This window comes from Heptranchias perlo, chromosome 13 (assembly GCF_035084215.1).
Source record: "Heptranchias perlo isolate sHepPer1 chromosome 13, sHepPer1.hap1, whole genome shotgun sequence".
Taxonomy (NCBI): Eukaryota; Metazoa; Chordata; class Chondrichthyes; order Hexanchiformes; family Hexanchidae; genus Heptranchias; species Heptranchias perlo.
In genome coordinates, this window is record NC_090337.1 from 18409875 (window position 1) to 18425279 (window position 15405).

General features: G+C 39.3%; 1 protein-coding gene across 1 annotated transcript in view; it reads left to right on the forward strand.

Annotated features, from left to right (window-relative positions):
- Positions 1-15405, forward strand: part of rasa2 (RAS p21 protein activator 2) — a 132354-nt gene that overhangs the window by 50504 nt on the left and 66445 nt on the right. The window contains exon 5 of the mRNA XM_067995075.1: positions 6473-6549. Coding sequence (XP_067851176.1) covers positions 6473-6549 — 77 coding nt within the window. The remainder of the gene's footprint in view (positions 1-6472; positions 6550-15405) is intronic.

The window sequence follows — 15405 nt, forward strand, 5'->3', positions numbered from 1 at the left end:
GCCTTTTGTTAATTAAAAAAAAGTTACGTATACATTCTTAGATTGTCCACATCCTGTTTTTCACGTCGTACTTCTATTTCTGCCAGCTCACTGTTTCAGTGTTTGCACAAATTTACAGGTATGTATTGTGCAAAAGAAAATAGAATAATATTGTCCAAGCAGAAGTTTGATGAGGATGCTTGTAGTTCGTGTCTTTGGCCTACAAAAGGGGTTTAGTTGACTTGGGTTTCAAATCAAGAATCCGTATTCTAAATGGAAAGGTTTTTGTTTCCCTTGTTTGCCCAATTTTGCAATAATGCTGCTGTTTGATTTAGCCTGTGTCCTTAAGTTCATTATACAATTCAAACCTGATGTAAATATATACCTAGCTTGTCAGGAAATACCCTGTTTAGACCAGGGTCCTGATGAACTGAACATAAAAGCAGCCAGTTGCAAAAATTTGTATCACTGACTGAGTTTCTGAACAATTCAGCAAACAATAAAAACCAAGATAACAGTAAATACTTTAAAAAATCTAATACTTTGTATGGCAGAAAAAGATATTAGATTTCTAAATCATGCTGCAATCACAAGGTGATCCTTCACAACGAATTTAATGTGTGGAATGAATTTTAATGCCGTGTATTCATGAAGGTGGGAGATATTAAGTACTAAACAGTAGAGCATTTTCTATTTGAGCCCCCAGTATTGGCATCAAGCATTTCTAGCCTGGTATACCAGTGTTAGATACAGAGTAAAGTTTGCTCTCTGTCCAACAATGGACCTCAAGCCCGACCTCAAGCCCAACCTCAGAAGAAGAACACCCTTCAACTGTACTAATGACACTCTTCCAATTCCCACTCCAGCTATCCTGTGGCCTCTGAGTTAGAGTGCTGATTTAGTGCCAAAATAAAAACTGCTTTGGGTCCAGAATATACAAGAGAAAAGATGTTTGGACAATATATTATGTTCAAATTAGGAATTATTGACAATGGGAGTGAATTGGAAATAATTGGATCCATTTGAAAATTTGCCTGGATTTGGTTTTGTTCACCTGAGGTTATTATAATTCTCTCAAACTGTAACTAATGGGAACAGGAGTAGGCCATTCAGCCCCTCGAAACTGTTCCGCCATTAATGACATCATGGCTCGGATTTATCCTTTTTTGATCCAAAATGGATGACCTCATGCTTACCTGCGTTGAAATCCATCTGCCACAGTTTTGTCCACTCATTTCATCTATCAATGTCTCTTTGTAATTTTATGCTCCCACCTACACTGCTTACTATGCCACCAATTTTTGTGTCATCGGCAAACTTGGATACATAGCGCTCTATTATGTTATCTAAGTCATTAATAAATATAGTGAATAGTTGAGGTCCCAGCACAGATTCTTGTAGGACACCACTAGTCACTTCCTACCAATTCGAGTACATATGCATTATCCCTACTCTCTGTCTTCTACCGCCTAACCAATCTCCTAACCAGGTCAATAATTTGCCTTCAATTAGATGATCTTTAATTTTGCTGACAGTCTCTTATGTGGAACCCTATTGAATGCCTTCTGGAAGTCCATATAAACTACATCCACAGACATTCCCCTGTCTACTACTTTAGTTACTTCCTTAAAATATTCAATTAGATTCATTGGACACACGAACCACTTACAAATCCATTTTGTCTCTCTCTAATCAGCTCAAATTTCTCTGTGTTCAGTCACTCCATCCTTAATTATAGATTCCAATAACTTCCCTACAACAGATGTTAGACTAACAAGTGTATAATTTCCTGGTTTCTCTTACTGTTCTTAAAAAATGGAGTTACATTTTGAACTTTCCAATCAAAAAGGACAATTCCTGAATTGAGAGAGCTTTGAAAGATTATGGCTAAAGCACCGCAATTTCCTCACGTACTTCCTTTAAAACCCTGGGGTGGAAACCATCAGGTCCTGAGGATTTCTCAGTTTTTAGTGTCACTATCAGAGAAGCTATAAAAGAAAAGATCTTGAAGGCACAGTGGGTAAATACACATGTGCTGATGAGCTGTGCAAACCTGGAAGCCCCAGGTTGATTCCTGATCTGTTCTGGATGATGAAACAGCATTGTGTGTATTACAATAGGCCTCAATCTCTGGGCTAGAGGGGCAAAAAATTGACTCTCCTTACTCTCCAGTGACTCCTGGTTTAAAAATATATATGTGGACCTTGGGTAGGAGTATGTTTGAGCTCAGTTATACACTTCATAGTCCAAAAGCCTGCCTCATTCATTTCCTGGGCTTGCACATGAGAAGTGGCAGTAGGGCAAGATACCAAAGAGTTGCAAATACCTGTAGAATTATTCTCCAGAACCTACCACCTTCAGGGTGGAGTGAGAGAGAAGAGACGATTATCCCTTTATTATTCATTATAATACATTGATATAACATACATTGTTATCGTTATTACAATAATACCAACAGCTGCATTAGGTGTTAGAGATAGAAATTCCTGTAACATCTTTACTTGTATTTTCATCTATTTACTGCCAGTCTCAATCAGCAGAAAGCTTCAGCAGTCAACTCCCTCCTTCTTGATGTGTGTTTCTGTACAAAATATTGCTTTTCCCCTCTGTTTTTGCCATCACTGTGAGAGTGGCTTGGGGAACATCACAAATTATCTTGTGGCATCAAACTAGTTGTTCCTTTTATAGTGAGAAAAGACCAATTTCTCATTGCAAGAGAGGCTGGGATAGCTCGACTCCCATTACCTGAACTCCTCTCATTCGGAATAGGAATGGTTGATGCTTTATATGCAGGCACCTTAGAGCAGAGGGTGTAGGCATATTGCCCAGGTTTTGAGGTGGTGTGTGAAAGAGGTGCAGATGGGGAATACAAGAAGGAATTGAGTGGCTGTGATTGCCTAACACACAATGTAAAAATTAATTTTACAAAGCCTCACAGGAAAGAATTCCTCCAGAACCCCAAGTTAGAAACCAGATCTTCAGGAATCAGACTCCCAATCTTCCACACACAGTTTGGTGAAACTTGGCAAATTGTAATAAATTCAATTCTGTACATGGAGTTGAATGAAAGTAAGTTAGTAACAGCTTCTCAACTTCTGGAACATGTTAAACATGTCTTCAAATGTGACGATGGTTCTTTAGTAGGTGTGTTCAATGGCTTAGGTGGTCACAAGTTGACATTAGATTACTGAAGTGCAATTCTGCCGAAACATCCGCTTCAAGTAGAACTCATTGAACAACCAATTAATTTAAAGGAATGTTGTGATCTCAGCTCAGCATGGGCACTACAGTTGGCCTTGGCATTCCTGGTGAAAATCAGCCTGGGTTGGTGTCTGATCACAATTGAGTGAGCCCTGATAAAAACTGGAGGCGTACTTAGATTGGGCCTAAAATGGGCAACTTTGCCAGATTTGTGTCCTGAAGTTATAGCAAGCTGGTGTCTGGAAGCTCACATATGAGAGGTTAACTAGAAGGGACACAGATTTTAAAAACTGTACTTTTCTCTCAAAAGCTGTAGGGCCTGGCTCTTCAGGTTGAGTAAAGGGAATGCTTGGAGCTTAGAGAGCCTTTCTAAAACTGATATGGGGGGAAAAAAACAACTGAGCTAATGTGTAGGTCCATGGTCTGTACAGGATGGCAGTAGAGGGCCCTAATGATGCCAGCACAAAAATGTGAATTCCCATAGAACACGTGATCCACAGAACCAGTCAAGATTGGGCAACTTTGTACGGTGCTTGCAGGATCTCTGAATGAAGAGGTATTGTTCAGGTCCACAGAAATTACATTATTTTCCTTAATTATCAGTGCTGCCTTGTCCGCTTTCTCCTTTTTCAATGAAATCCAGAAATTGGTCAACCTTTTTAGGTTTGTACTGCAACATTTATGTCTAAAGTGGAGGAACCTGTCCATTTTAGTCAGGAAATGGTAATGTGGGTAAGGAGTGGCTTTCCTGCTACATAGTTCTAACCACAATATTCTCCCTGTGTGTGGTTTGCTAAACCATTATCTAATTTTAGTCAAATAATTGTACTTTATAGTACATGGAAGAGTTGCCAAATGTACTAAAGTACAGTTTGTTAAAGTTACTGTTTGACTGCTGTACCCTGTCCCAGTATTAAATCAGCTATTCTATTATGGAGGCAAAAAGAGACCATGTTACAATAGAAATATGCCTGAGCAGCAATATGTCAAGGGTGACTAGGCTTCACCATCTAAAACATTGCATTTTTCTAATGGCGGAGAAAAAAAACATTGGACTGAAAAGACTATGAAAACTATTGTAGTGTCACAGCTTATCTTTTGCATATACCGAGTGCCGTGATTGCTCTCAATGTGGTTTACTCCTGTCTTTGAAGATTGTAGTGATGACTGTGTGGCTATCAAGGATTCATCCAGATCCCTACTCTATTGCAAGAAATGCTATGGAAACTGGACCGGTCAAGGAGCCAATTTTTGTACATAATCAAAATATAATAACCTTGTGTAGCATGTCTACTTTAGACAGAGACCAGTTTCCAGTATTGTAACCTAATCACATTATTCAAAATGATGCTTGCATCTGTCCTTGATTTTGACGGCACTTTGTATTTGGGCAGGGCACTAACAGCCTTATTTCATCGATTGGCTAGTTTGTGTTTCGGATATTACTACTTTGTGGGCTGGGGTGGTAGAGGGTAAATTCTGAGGAACACTGATTTTAGATCCGGGATTAGAATTTTCATGGGGAATAGTTGTTCCTGGAAAGTTATTGGGATAGCCTTTCAGCCTGTCATTTGTATTACCAGAAGACCATTATGATGTTTATGTACACCGTGTCATTCGAAGTGATGTTAAGCTCTTGTTTCTTTCCCGAACCAAGTACATGATTTTCCAAGAATAAGAAAAGAATAATTTTTCTTATTCTTGGAGCTGGGTTGGTGATTGATTGTGCCACTGCATAATTTCAAACCATGGACATGCTAAACTAAACTTTTGTTTCTAAATTATATTAAATATCGCACTTCAGATAGGTGAATGGTCTCCTCATGTGCAAGTATTTTTTTTCCTGGCAGTTACCACATTTCACTGAAGAATGGAATTCTTTGGACTTGACTTCTGGTAGAAGAATGCTACTCAGTAGAGCTGTATTGTGGGAGCAAAACACAGTCCTGCACGACTCTGCTAACAGAGTCCAGGCCAAAAACTAAAAGCAGCCCTTTATACTGCCCTTGTCATATTTGTACTGGGAGATACAGCATTTTGGATTAAATAGCTTTAGGTGTCAGTTGACATTACTTTTAAGTTGTCCATGGCTGTGTTGCAAAATATAGTTGCAGTTAGCAAAGGACCTCCATTGTAACGCTGACAAAAGAGCTATAAGTGACCAGATTAATGCATACTGGTAAATAGAATTAAAGGCTTCAGTGCAGCCTACTGAGAGTTGATGATGATCTTTGGGAGAGGGAGTATAGAACTTCCAATCCAACACTGTTCTTTTGCTAATTTCCATTTGCAATGTTGAGACGGTCAACTTTTATTAAAAAAATGTCATTCTAATCCGCCAATTGTTAGTAGGAATTTCTAATATCAGATCAGGTTTTGTTACATACCCTTAACGAGGGTAACTATTCCCTATTTTCCTAGTTTTAGAACAAGTGGCCTGGAGACTCGATAGTACTGAAGTTTTTATTTCAAGGTGCTTTTACATTCTGCGTATGCTACCTCAGTAAGCTGCACCTCATAGTATAAACAAGCCCAGCTGCCTTATCCTGATGAGATCATAGGCTCACAATTTCTTGGGCCTATCATTCTGCCACTGGGATAAGAGAGCTCATTTTTAGTAATGTTACTGCAAGGATTCCATCTCTGCATTTGCTGTCTGGGGCCCAGTGAGTATATGGAGACCAGCTATTCATTCTGAATGTAAAAGTGAGAGAACCTAGCATGATGCCAGTCTCCTGAAATTAAATGAAGTTACATACAAATGTAAAAGCATCTCATGTTGGAGAAAAAAAGAACGTGCATTTGTTTAGTGCCTTTTTCGCATCCTCAAAACATCCCAAAAGAGCTTGACATCCAGTGAATTCTTTTTGAAGTGCAATCATAGTTACGAGGTCAAGCATGACAACTAATTTACACACAGTAAATTTCACAAACAGCAAAAGAGATGATTGACTAGTGTTATGAACTCAGATCTGCCGCAGATATCTACTCTGTTTCAGTGCTATCAGACCATAAGCAGATCCCCTGCAGTCTGAAGCATACCTTTGTCTTCAGACTATTTGGGTAAATGATAGCGAGATCCAGGGATCTTGCTAAGAATCTCTGTCTATATGTTCAGAATATTTTAAGGCAAGTAGCACTGAGCCATTTTCTAGTCGCACGCACCCAAGTACGGAGCCATTGTAGATTGAAGTCCTGAAACTTTTGAGGTCAAGGAGAAGAGGAGAGGCAATATTAATTTTGTCAGCTATACTTTTTTAATTAACTTTCTACATGTTGTATTTTCAAACAGGGAAAAGTTCATCTGGAAGTAAAACTTAATGAACTTATAACAGAGACAGGATCGGTTTGTCAGCAATTGGTAGTACGGTGAGTACAGATCTGTGAGAGCAACAGTTATCACTTTTATATTGACTGGACCATAAAGATCATGTATGAAATGTAGTATGGAAGCAGAGAAGACCATTTGATCCATTTAAGCTTGCTACTTCCAAGACCAAGTGCAAATTTTATTCTTACTGACATTCCATAATTATTCTAGACTTCTAAGAAAGGGAAAGTTAAAAGGCAATTGAATAAAAATTCTGGAATATTAATCCAGCCATACAATTTTGGTGCATTCTACAGATGACTGTACTCTGGAGTCACTGTGTTCTATAGTTTTAGTTTTTGAGCATCACTGTAATCTTCGATTGCCTACAGAAATGTAAAATCAATTGATTTAAAAAAAAAACTATTTGAACACTTTGAAGGATATACTAGTGTGGCATTTTTGTACCAATGCTGTATCATGCATTTTTGCTGGGAGGTTGCAGTGGATGGGGTGCTCTCTGGCTGACTGAAAATCTGATTCTGGTGAAGTGCTACAGGAAATAAAAGGGGAGTTGCAAAGCTTGTTCTTTAAAGGGGAAAGGAAATGTAAGTTTTAAAACTGTTGTGGTTTAGGGGATGTTTGCATTTTCTGTAGTCTGTGGACTGCTTGGTTAGAAAGCTTTTCAATTTGAACTTACTGGTGTGTCTAATACTGTACCGTATGAAATCTTTAAAGAGTGAGTTTCATCATTCGGCACACTTAAAAGTCAAACTATTGCACAGAACTAGGCCTATTTCTACGTATTTTAATATATTGTTGCCAATGACTTCTTCAGTGGAACTGGTTGGGAAAGGTCAAGGAACATATGACAATGAGTTCATTTGGTGGATGGTCTGAACCTAGAGTGCTTCATAGATCCTGCCATTTCAGCTGGGCGTATTAGTTTAGTTTAGTTTTGTTTATGTGGTCAGAACCAGCAGCTCCCCTCACCTGGTTTGACTGATATCAGCACTCAATTCAAGCAGAACTTTTTAATTAAAACAAATAAAAAGAAACGAAGAATATAAATCCACATTTCTTTATAATTAATTTTAGAAAGGTCTTCAAGCCTAGGTGACTTCTTTGCAAATTTTGTGTCCTTTTTTTCCTCCCTCCTTCCTCTCTTGGCTCTTGACTTCTGCTGAGTTGCAGCTCTACAGATCCTGGGTGCCCGCCAGCACCTTACCCAAGAGGCGTTGTTATGTGAATCTAGACAGTGCAGTAAACAAGTCATTCAACCTGACAAATCATAGACCAGCCTGATTCTGTCCTCCTTCCCTCTGGTATCCATACGTGTACTCGCTTTTGAATCCCACCTCACCTCTTCCCACACCATCCCTCCAGTATCCTTTGCCAAGGCAGTGGCCAGGACTGAAAATAATAGTTTGAAAAGGCCTGGGATATTATCGGAACTTCGTTGCTCAGTCAGAGTTACAACAGACTTCAGGCCTGTGTGTCTGGTAAATCTGCAGATGACGGTTAGGTAGTGCCGTTTAGAAGTGCAATTCCACTTTTAAAACTCTGTCACTGAAGGTGTGAACCTTTCACCGTGTGGATGCCTCAATGGATGGTATGGGGATGCAGCTGCTAATATCAGAATAGAGGGAATTTGAAAGTTGGTTGCATGATAGTTAAACGTAACAATTTATTATCGTCTGAAGAAAGTATTTCTTGTGTTTTGTGGGAAATGTTTACTGAAGTACATTGATTTGACTGATTCGACTCTTATTTATGGTACCGCAGCTTGCGGTTTACTCAGCTCATTTTACTCTGCGCCACTCCATTAATTTTCTTTACATTAAGATTTCTTTACTTCTACTCAATGCCTCCTGTTGGATAGGTTAGAAGGATTAAGTTGAGGACATCTCTATAGATACCACCAAAGTGTCTGTGATGAAGCAATAGTAGTGACATTTGTAGTGTGACATCATGATCACTGTTATTTTACCCTCCACCTGAGGCATAATAACTTACTTTCACAGGGCACTCAATGACCCAGGTGAGAATGGATTATGCTTTTGGTGACAGGCAGGCGAGTCACAGAGATGAAACAGCTATCTATTTAGCTGTATTGACACTGGCCAAGAAAATGTCCTCTGTATAATTATTTAGAATTGATGTCAGAATGGTTGACTCGTTTAACCCTTGTTGATGTGCAAAAGTATATTCTCAACTGGGTAGTTATATTACATATAAGTGACAATGTTGTGCGGGTCTCTTTGAGCCACAATTTAAGATTTACACTATTACATTCAGAAAAGTGCAATGCAGCAGTAGTACCAACAACAGTATGTTTTAATTCAAATAATGCTGCAGAGAGTCTGGAAATCTTAAATGTAAGTTTGATGAAATATAGTTGTTTCTTTTTTTTAAAAAAAGGCTATGAACCTCTCTTCGAAATAGTCAATGCTAAACACTGTCTTTTTTTGCCAGCTGAAAACTTTCAGGTCATCTTACTACTGACTGTTTTGAGCACTAGATTGATGTCAAACTTTCCTCCTGGGACATGGAAATGGTGGTGTACATATGACACCATACAACAGATTTCAGTATTTATTAGAAAGGAAGTAGTTTAGCCTTGTTTTCATAACCCACATAGAATAATAAGTTTTTATGACCAAGGTGTAGATGGTTGGAGTATAGACCAGTAGGATTATGGGGGCTGCGGTAGTAACCTTATGAGTAATATAGATACCCAAGTCAAGTGCAGTACTGTGTTTTGCAGCTGACCTCATATCTTTCACAGGCATTATAACTTGCTACTGTTTATTGGCTGAGAGGAGGAGAAACTAAGCCTATACTTTTAATAAGAGAGTCTGCACGAGCATGATAGGTGCTGGGATAGCATCACTTCACCAATATTCTCTTGTTTCTTTAAACAAGAGAAAACAATGACTATTTCCACAACCAGGTAGGCTGCGAGCAGGAAAAAGGTAAATGGAGTGAAGCGGATACAGGATGAGAGAATATATCAGCACTACTTGGCTTCCCTTTGGCCCATATGACCAGATGTTGATTGCCACTTTTAAGCATGTGTTCATTTGTTTTTGGTGTGAGTCAGTGCCTCAGGTCATATGGCTTGTGACTGAAGTGTTAAGCCCTGGTAAGATTCAGGGCTTGCCCTTTGGCATTACAGTCTGAACAAAGGAGCTCCTGAACATTTACCTGACGAAGGAGGAAGCCTCCGAAAGCTTGTGAATTTAAAATAAAATTGCTGGACTATAACTTGGTGTTGTAAAATTGTTTACAATTGAACAAAGAAAGAACTTGCATTTATAAAGCACTTTTCACAACCTCTGGACATCCCAAAGTACTTTTGAAGTGTAGTCACTGTTGCAATGCAGGGAAAAAAATCTAGGCCTTTTTTGCTCGGGCTAATCAGGGTAATTTCTTTTTCAAATGTCTGTCCTTGTTGTAGTTACATCTGCCTGTATGTTGTTGCAGCAACAAATACTCAAAAAAAAAAAAAATCCTTGTAAATATGAATGTTTTTAACAAGTAAAAAATTGAACACACCAGGGTTCCTTGATGGCTCAGTAAGTTTGTCCAGGAAGGTTCCAGGTTTGATTGCCAGTTTACTGCTGAGTTAGCTTACTTGAGTTGAGTCAGCAGAAGAAGGGGCATTAGGAACATAAGAACAGGAGTAGGCCATTTAACCCATCGAGCCTATTCTGCCATTCAGTGAGATCATGGCTGATCTGTGACCTAACTTTATATATCCGCCTTAGCCCCATATCCCGTAATACCATTGGTTAATACAAATCTATCAAACTCGGATTTAAAATGATCAATTGAGCTAGCATCAACTGCCGTTTGTAGAAGAGTGTTCCAAACTTCTACCACTCCTTGCATGTAGAAGTGTTTCCTAACTTCACTTCTGAGTCCTGGCTCTAACTTTTAGATTATATCCCCCAGTCCTAGACTCCCCAACTAGCCGAAATAGTTTCTCCCTATCTACCATCAGTTCCCCTTAATATCTTGAAAATTTCAATCAAATCACCCCTTAATCTTCTAAACTCGAGGGAATACAACCCTAGTTTGTGTAATCTCTCCTCGTAATTTAACCCTTGAAGTCCAGGTGTCATTCTAGTAAATCTATGCTGCACTCTGTCCAAGGCCAATATATCCTTTCTATTCTGCGGTGCCCAGAACTGAACGCATTTCCCCCATTGTGGGCTAATCAGGGCTTTGTATAGCTGTAGCATAACTTCTACCCCCTTCTATTCTAGTCCTCTAGATATAAAGGCCAGCATTCCATTAGCCTTTGTGATTATTTTCTGTACTTGTCCATGACATTTTAATGATCTATGTGCATGGACCCCTAAGTCTCTTTGGACCTCCACTGTTTCGAGCTTTTCACCATTTAGGAAGTACTCTGATCTATCATTTGAGGTCCAAAATAGATGACTTCATACTTGCCTACATCGCAATCCATTTGCCACATTGTTGCCCATTTACTTATTCTATTAATATAGCTCTGTAATTTTATACTTCCATCTACACTGCTTACAATACTGCCGATCTTTGAGTTATCGGCAAACTTGGATATGTGGCTCTCTATCCCATCATCTAAATTGTTAATAAATACAGTGAATACTTGAGGCCCCAACACAGATCCCTGTGGGACACCACCAGTCACATCCTGCCAATTTGAGCACCTGCCCATTATCCCTACTCTGTCTTCTGCTGCTCAGCCAATTTCCTAACCAGGTCAATAATTTGCCCTTCATTCCATGACCTTCGATTTCAGTTAACAGTCTCTTATGAGGGACTTTATCGAATGCCTTCTGGAAGTCCATATAAACAACATCCATATACATTCCCCTGTCCACTACTTTAGTCACCCCTTCAAAACAATTCAATCAGGTTCGTCAGGCATGACCTAGCCTTTACAAATCCATGCTGGCTCGCTCTGATCAGCAGAAAATTTTCAAGGTTTTCAATCACTCTATCCTGAATTATAGTCTGTAGTAATTTCCCGACAAGAGATGTTAGGCTAACTTGGTCTATAATTAGCTGGTTTCCCCCCTCTCACCTTTCTTAAATAGCGGAGTGATATGCAATTTTCCAATCGAAAGGAATGGTTCCTGAATTGAGAGAACTTTGGAAGATTATAGTTAGGGTATCTGCAGTGTTCTCACCTACTTCCTTTAAAACCCTGGAATGGAAACCATCTGGTCTTGGGGATTTGTCACACTTTAGTGCCATTATTTCCTTCATTACTGTTAATTTGCTTACATTAATTATGGTGAGTCCCCATCCCTGATTCTAAGTTAGTTTCCTTGGGGTGTCTGGCACACTATCCTCTTCCTCTACCGTAAATACTGACACAAAGTAATTATTTAACATGTCCACCATTTCCTTATTTTCATTTACAATATCACCATTATCAGTTTTTAAGGGGCCCACATTGCTGTTGACCACCCTCTTTTTCCTAATATAATTGTAAAATAATTTGTGTTGATCTTGCTATCCCTTGCAAGTTTCTTTTCATACTCCTTTTTTGTAGCTCTTACTATCTTTTGTCACCCTTTGCAATTGATATCAGCGTCCCAAATTAGGGAGGGGAAAATTGGTCAGGGTATCAGCCCCTGATTGTTACCTATTGACCTCAGCTGGTAACGTGTGCACATGTATGTCAGATAAAAACAGGATTGGGCTCAGCCGTGATGCCCTTCAACAGTTGATGTATGTTGGCAGGGCTCACACATGAATTCTGGCCATATGGTCAAGGTATAGGAAGACGACCAGTGCCCATGTAACTGTGCTCAAGAGGTTACTGCTTTTAGTTGGGAAGGGAAGAAAAGAAAACTGGTGGGGGAAGGGGAAGAGAGTTGGTTTCTGCTGTGTGCTAGATATAGCAAAATCCTAAATCTGTTCTTTTATAAACGTGTTTACAGTTCCACTGCACTTTGCACAGAGCAAATCTTCCCTTGTGAACTTACAAACAAATGTTTACCATTAATAGCACTTACCCAAAGATCTAACCGTGCCCATAAGCTTTACTTTACCCTTTAGAAACATTGTCCTCTGGTGGAAGAATTTAGTGGATAACTTGTGTTGTGAAACCACCCTGAAAGCCTCCTTGTCACAAGAAGGATCAGTAGAACCATCTAACTTGGATCTGCTCAGTCTGATGTACTGCAGTCTTTCAATAAGCAGTTTCAATGGGAGGTGTTTTAAAACAATTATTTGTCATTCTTGCAGCCCTTGACTTCGATATTATGGAGTGCAACACCTTTTATTCAGCCAAATTCAAACTGAGCATTTCAGTTTTTAAAACAACTTCATCTCTCTAATATTAAAAAAAATCTGCTGTTCTATAAAATTATAAATATATGTACACGAGCGGCCAATGCTACAATTAGTTGGATGCAATCTCCCTTGCAGGTATACGACTTCATATGTGAACCAATACAGTTCTGAGATTGCTAAATGGATGTATGATGATATACTCCAACTTAAAAGCATTGAGATTTCATAATGAAGAAGATTTGATGCTCGTGGCGGCTAATTGGAACTAAATAATATCAATAAATCTCTGGTGGAGGCCTGAAAGGCTGACTTATATACCTTGTTGTATATGGGCATAGAATGAAGCACGAGTGTTGTGTTACAAGGCTTATGGGGCTTTGGTAATGTCACGTACTAAAGTAGTTTATGAACTGCTCAGAACCTGAAGCCACTGTTAAACGTAACAGTCCCACTCATACTTTATGTAATCTGCAGCCTTTAGTTTGCTATTAGGACAACATCCTACGATGACTGCTGCTTTAGTTTGTTTATTGTGCTTAGTGGCTAATAAAAGGGGACTTTTTGTGGTGCTTTGAAAGTACTGGGATTATTTGCAGTCTAATTTCCAGAACTTTCCAAACTTGGGACATACTTTATATATGACCAGAGCCTTTGTAGCTTTGTTCAGTGAGTTGAGAGAATAAACTGTGTAGCACACATTGTGTTATCAGGACTATTTATGTATAGCAACTGATGAAGTCAATTTCTGATCTGTAAAATCAGCAAATCTGATAAGTGAAAGTGTTGCAGGAAGTCAGTGCAACACTTGTGTTAAGGGTACACGTCCTGTAAGACTTTTAATATAGATGGCTAGGGAGGATATCAAATAGCATCCTAAACTGAACGCAAAGCTTGAGTGGCTTATCAGTTATCTAAGCTTCTCTACCTTGAAAGAGATTCCTAGTAATAAAAACAAGTTAGAACAAGAATTTGCATTCATATAGCATGGTTAATATAGAAAAAATCCCAAAATACTTCACAGAGGCATAATCCAAAAAAAGAATGGATGTAGAGTCCAAAGGCGAGATTAGGTGGGGTGTCTAAAGCTTTGTAAAAGAGGTTGGTTTTAAAGGAGGATCTTAGAGGGAATGGGAGGTGTAGGAGTTCAGGGAGGGAATTCCAGAGCATGGTGCCTAGACCATTGGTGGGTGAAGGAAAGGGGATTGCACTAGAGGCCAGTGTCACTGGAATGAAGGGTTTGGGGTGAGGTGGTTATAGGGCTTGAGAAGGGGTGAGGCTATGAAGGGATTTAAACACACGGATGAGATTTGTAAATTTGGGAAATTGGAGAACCGGGAGCCAATATAGGTCAGCTGGGCAGGAATGTTTCTTAGTCAGAGGCACCACCTTCTATGCGATGTTAAACTGAAGACCCGTCTGCCTGTTCGGTGGTTCAGGTGGACATTGAAGATCCCATGGCACTATTTGAAGAAGAGGAGCAGGTTCTCCCATTGCCCTGGACACCTTGCATACGCCATGATCGCACAAACAACAGAGCTGAATGACCAGTTCATTTCTCTTTAGCAATGGTAGTTGAGAAAGGAATGTTTGGCTGCTGCGCTTGTCTACATAAATCACTGCACCTGAAAGTAATTCATTGTCTGTAAAATACTTGGAAGCATTTGTGAGAGATGTGATAAGGCACTGTATGAATATAGTGTATTCCTGGGAAGGATGACATTGCAGTCACCTTGCGCTCTACACCTGTGCTGATAGCAGCTGATAGTCAATTGGGCATGTGTTTTTTCTCCCTTAAATAAAATTAGACCACAGTGGTAATCACTGTTCCCATAGTGCTTTAAAGCAATGGCATCACTTTTTTTTCCCCTGCACAAACCCAATCACTGATGGGAACAACATTGTACTACATAAATACAAACATAGGAGGAAAGCTTTGCTGATGGCTTTGTCAGAACCATGACCTAAAAGGTGCACTGACTATTATATTACACAGCTCCAGCAAGTGTTATCTTATTTTTGTCATTCCAACATTTTAAACTATAAAGCAGAAATGTGCCCAGATTAATGCGGTTGATAAACTGCCATTTTGAGAAAAAAAACTTTCTCTCTATGTATGTTTGATTTTATTAGGAACTGTAAAAGAGCAAAATTTCTGCAGGAAAAAATTTGGTGAATCGTGCTTTATCTCCCCACACCTCCGCTCCTGAATGTAATAACTTCTGACTGGGATACAATTCCACAGGTATCTGGCATCCTCTAATACCTTGCCCAAGTGGTCATTCTCCATACATGAGCCTAGACAATAACCATTGGGGGGAATCAACCAGTCAAGTATGGGCAGTCTGCCTGATTTTTATCCTCTAAATCGTGTATGGAGGTCAGTTGGTAGTGTTGCTACATTGGGTCAGCTAAATCCACTGCAGAGATTGAACCTGGGACCTTCCTAGTCTGCATGGCTCAGCTGGTCTTTTTTCAGAAAAGACCCTCAGTATGTTCTTAGTGCAGGTCAATTTAATGATGCCACTGGCCAATAAAAGTGTTTGTGATAAACTACCAGAACAATCTTCTAGTTTAAAAGTTTAACTGCAAGTCTAATTTTGTTTAATTTAACATTGTAG